The sequence below is a fragment of the Gastrolobium bilobum genome, unplaced genomic scaffold (genome assembly GCF_033153095.1).
Source record: "Gastrolobium bilobum isolate Gb01-03AN ecotype WA unplaced genomic scaffold, APGP_CSIRO_Gbil_v1 utg8372, whole genome shotgun sequence".
Classification (NCBI taxonomy): Eukaryota; Viridiplantae; Streptophyta; class Magnoliopsida; order Fabales; family Fabaceae; genus Gastrolobium; species Gastrolobium bilobum.
The window spans coordinates 113,038-118,257 of record NW_026897597.1 but is presented as its reverse complement, the minus strand read 5'-3'; the positions used below and the strand labels follow the sequence as shown (position 1 = coordinate 118,257).

Genomic DNA, 5,220 nt, shown 5'->3' with positions numbered 1-5,220 from the left:
TCGATAACCGAATAAACTGAAAATCAAAAAATCAAAAACCGAAAAAAATCGCAAATTTTAATTGAATTGGATCGATTTTTAGATGGGTTGATGAAAACCGATCCAATCCAAACCGATCCAATATATTATTTATTTTTACCTACTTGGGTCTTTCCATAATCATAGTCAAATTTATAAATCCAAGAACCATTAACCATCAACTAAACCCAAGAAAAATCTAGTCACATATCATCAACAAATTTTTATCTTTATAGAGCTTCATATCTTATTGCCCGAAAAAAATTTATATTATAGTTTACTAATGCTTTTGTATTTCAAAAATAATAATTTAAAAAGCCAATATATACAAAAGATGTTATTTGCACAATAATCATGAAATAAATTTTAGGATTTTCAAAAAATCAAAAACCGATCAAATTCAAACGTAAAAAAATTGGATTGGATTGGATCGGATCGGATTTGAAAAAAATTCAAGCCGAATGAATAATTATATGATCAAACCGAAGGGATTGGCTTGAATATTTTTTGCTTCCAAAACTGATTCAATCTAAACCGCGAACACCCCTACCCTAATATTATTATTGGATTTCTACCCAATGAAAAAATATCACACGCTTTTTATGACTATTTTAACCCTCCCTTGTTAACCCTATCCGTGACATATCACTTCACAAAATCGATGGTTGGGCTGTTATGCTACACATAGGAGCGTTTGGTTTTGCAAAGAAGAGAGCAGAAAAAACAGAACAATTCACTACAACAGCAATTTTCCTAAATTGTTTGGTGTTTGCTGTTTGGTTTTTGTTATCTTTCTTTCTCTGTCTCCCTTCTTTTTGTTTCTCTCTCTGAGTCTGAGGAGGTTTGTGTCAGTAGTGGAAACCCGCGACATTCCTAGATTTGCCAAATGCCCTTCTGGAGTTCGTTTTTGGAGATTTTGTTGATTGGCGCAACCACCAAACCAAAAACATTCGTTTCTTCTCACCCTTCAAGCTTATCCCTTTCAAACACGAAGAAAAAAAAGGTGGCATTTTCCAGGTAAATTCTCAATTGGGTTCTTCGATTTCATTGCTTTCTGGAATGAACCATCGGAAATAGGAAAAGGGGTGGCGAAATTTCGAGTTGGGTATGAGAATTTGAGCGAAAAGTTGTGAAATTTATGTGATTATTTTTCATTTATTTATTTTGAGTGGAACCAAGTTACCAAGATGATGTTATCAGCTTCTCCAAATTGGCTGGCGAGAAGCTCTGCATGTGAAAGATGCTTGAAGAACATGAAAATACTATAAGGTTACTTTTGTAAAATTATTCCACATGTATATAATCAGAAAATTTGAGCCAACAAAAAGAATTTCACTTTGCCACTTCTTAATATTTTCACATATTAAACAGTTTTTTTGGTAATATTTTTGAAAATCATATTCGCGTGAACAAATTTTTTTTTCCTATATCAAATGTCCCTTAAAAATATTTCTATTTTGTAGAAAAAATTTCAAATGGAAAAGTCAAAATAGGGTGACACGAACATAATAAGAATTTTTATTCGTATCAAAATCTTTAATATGAACACCTCATGAATTTTTTATCGGTTGACATGACACAACATGAATAAACACTCAAATTAGGGATTAAAATGATAATTGACAAAGAAAAAAAAATAGGTCAAAGTAAAAAAATTTAAAAAGTAATAATAAAAATACGAGTCGACACTAGTTTGACACATGACACAACACGAATTTTTGGCGAGTTATTTTTTTCGACATAAACACTGCGTAAATTTTTTTTAAGAAACTCGAACACGAATTTTCGTGTTGTGTCGCGGGTTGATTAACGTATCGTAACCTTTTTTTTTGTTGTTGATAAACCACGTAAATCTTTCAAGGGAGACAATTTTGTTCGCAGTAGGTTTAGGATTAAGACTTTACATCTCCTAAAAATAATACTATGAAGGATCAAACACATGCTTTCATTGCCTTCTCGGCTTCTATACGCAAACTGAATCATAACCGATTTTGACATAATAGATAACACCAGCGACCTGCAGCCTATCAAAACAAAACAGGGATGGGGAATGACTCATATGCAATGAAAGGAGGAGAGGGTTCTCACAGCTATGCTCAAAACTCCAACTTTCAGGTATATTAATTGGCTATTATATATGCTAATAACACCTCGCTTCATGTTCATCTTATTCTTCTCTCACCAGTAACTTTAAGCATGGATAAAGATGGTGACAAAATGGCATGCACTCATATGCTTTATTGTCATTTGGCTATGCATCAATTTGCTAAATTGTATACAGTTATAGCTATGTAATGGTTTTTGCAGAGAGCTATAATTGAAGTTCGTAAAAAGTTGATCGATGAGGCAATAACCAAATGCTTTGATCTCGGAGCCTATGCTGAACACACAAGCTCAATTTGTATAGCAGACATGGGTTGCTCTACAGGACCAAATACATTTCTTGCCATGCAAATTATAATAGATGCAATAGAGCACCAATTCCAATCACATGGTCTTGCTACTCAAAGTTCAAAACTCCAAGTTTTCTTTAATGACCATGTCACAAATGACTTCAACACGCTCTTCAAAAATCTTCCACCGAATAGGAAGTATTTTGCAGCTGGTGTACCTGGCTCTTTTCGTGGACGCTTATTTCCAAAGGAAACACTTCATTTGGTCCATTCTTCTTCATCTCTATGTTGGCTCTCTACAGTGCCCAAAGAAATTACAGACAGAAATTCAAGTGCATGGAACAAAGGGAGGATTCATTGTACAAATGTCCCCAAGGAGGTTGCAGAAGCCTACGCAACCCAGTATAAAATGGACTTGGAAAATTTCCTCCATGCTAGAGCACAAGAACTTGTGGAAAATGGACTAATGATACTTCAAATTCCTGTAGCACCAGACGTGGTTCTTGATTCAGAAGTAGACCCTAATAGAGCTTTTGAACTTTTGGGATCTTGCCTGGTGGACATGACCAAAGGGGTAAGAAACCTATTGGCTTTTTCTTTCTTAAATAGGTTATGAATGAAACTAATTAATGAATGACTTTTTCTATTTTTGCATTTGATTTTATTTCTTGTTCCCCATTAATCAAGAAATTTGGATTAAATAGGCTTTTGCTTTGGAATTAGCATGTATAACCACAAAGATATTCAATGATTACCAAATCTGGAATTTGGATTATTCTACTTAACCCTTATAGCTGGCTTTAAATTGCAGGGACTGATTAGTGAAGAAAAAGTGGACTCTTTCAATGTGCCTTTCTTTTACTCACATGTTAAGAATGTGAAGGAAATTCTTGAAGCAAATGGTAGTTTCAGTATAGAGTGTATGGAAACATTAGATATCAAAGATATTTTTGCATTCCCAAGTGCACATATTTTTGTTTCCACGTACAGAGCAGCGCTGGAAGAGTTAATTAAGAAGCATTTTGGTGGAGGAATTATTGATGAGCTTTTTGATCGCTACGCTGAGAAAGTTAAGGAATTTCCAGATATCATGAATTCAAAGAAGCTAAAAATAGTCATGTTGTATGCTCTTCTCAAGCGCAAGTCAAAAGCATAGGTAGCTATAGGGCCTAGGGCTTACACGTTCTGGTTTCTTTTCAGCAACAATGTGTTGTTCATCAACCAATAAATTTATTTCAGTTTTAGAATTTTAATAAGCAGAAGAACCCTCATGATATTTCCTGAGAAAACTGTAATATGTTGTTACTTTAATTTTTACTGGGGCTCTGCAGTATCAGTTACTCTATATTAGTCTTTCAATAGTGTTTTAGTAGTATTGTATTATTGATGGGAGTTACTCTAGTAATTAAGATTTTTCTTGGTTGCTAATTACTTGTCAAATGAAAATGATACATTTATGGGAAAATAATTTGTCATTTTAAAGGATTTAAGTTATATCATTTTATCACCTTATAACTATGTAGTCTAGAAAATACATAGTTATAATATTAAAATTATATTCTTTCTCTCTCTCTTAAAGTGAAAAAAGTACAACTTTAATATTATAATTATATATTTTCTAGAATACATAATTATAAGGAATGAGATGGCATAACTTAGGTTCAAGGACAAAAACGTTTTCACTATATTTCTACCATTTTTTTACACCACTAATGAGTAAATAACTAATTATAATATATTATATGGTGATGGGAAATGGGAACAAGATTGGTGCAGTATGCTTTCATATTTGTTAGGACGCATATCTTATGAAACCTCCCAAAGTTTTGCATATTATTAGAGGCCTTAAAGTACAAAACTTCCAATTCCATTTGCTTTCGATGCTACATGACAATATTCCATTGGATGAAAATATTTTTATTTTTATTTTTATAAAGCACATATATTCTCCATAGAAGAAAATTTTGTTCGAGATGAAAATATTCATATCATGGTGAGGCTAATTTTTTCAAAAAGAATGAAAATATTTTTTATGCTATTAAATATGATAAAAAGTAACACTTTTACATTAACTTGTTTTTATGTTTATTTTCTCCCATATAATTCTTTTCATTTTTCACAAAGGAGTAGTTAGTCCCATTGTACACAAAATGAGCTCCCTCCCATTGAATTCACCAGGCAGTACATCACACAGCATTGATTGATGCTTTATAATAATTGTTCGACAATACACTTAGAATATGCAATCAATTACATGTGTGACTATATATATTTAAATGTAATATTATATATATCATTTGTTACCAGTTTGATATCAAACCTCGTTAATCTTTGTCAATCTAATAGTTGATAATTAATTGGTAATTAATTAATACGTGTAACCTAATAAATTATAACTCTTAGATTTACGAAATTAACGGTTAGGATATGGTGTCAAATATCTTAGTTTAACATCGGTATCAAAGGATCCTATTCTATATATATATAATCATATCTAAAATTATTGTACGGGAAGCAATTACAGGTGTATGGTTATGATTTCCTATATTAAATGTTTTAACCTATATACAAGAAAAATTTGTCACTGTTGCACGTAAAGCGGTTGCAAATTGCAAAAAAATCGTACCTGTGTGTGTGGATAATTTTCTTATATTGTATGAAAAGAGTTATCTCATGTAGTAGAAATAAAATTACAAGAGAGATCCAAAGTAAGAGGAGAGAAAAAAAAAAAAAATGAGACACACCCCTCTTTCGTGTGTGTAAGAAATTTGTTTCTCTCATATAATATAACATATATATATATATATAT

The 5,220-nt window shown here is 31.9% G+C and overlaps 1 protein-coding gene across 1 annotated transcript; it reads left to right on the top strand.

Moving 5' to 3' along the window:
- The first annotated feature begins 768 nt into the window (after positions 1-768).
- Positions 769-3,797, top strand: LOC133308440 (loganic acid O-methyltransferase-like). The gene is made up of 4 exons (XM_061509061.1): positions 769-1,035; positions 2,022-2,133; positions 2,326-2,985; positions 3,223-3,797. Exons 2-4 carry the CDS (start codon positions 2,062-2,064, stop codon positions 3,565-3,567), a joined length of 1,077 nt encoding a protein of 358 aa, XP_061365045.1. The 5' UTR covers positions 769-1,035; positions 2,022-2,061; the 3' UTR covers positions 3,568-3,797.
- Positions 3,798-5,220: the final 1,423 nt, after the last annotated feature.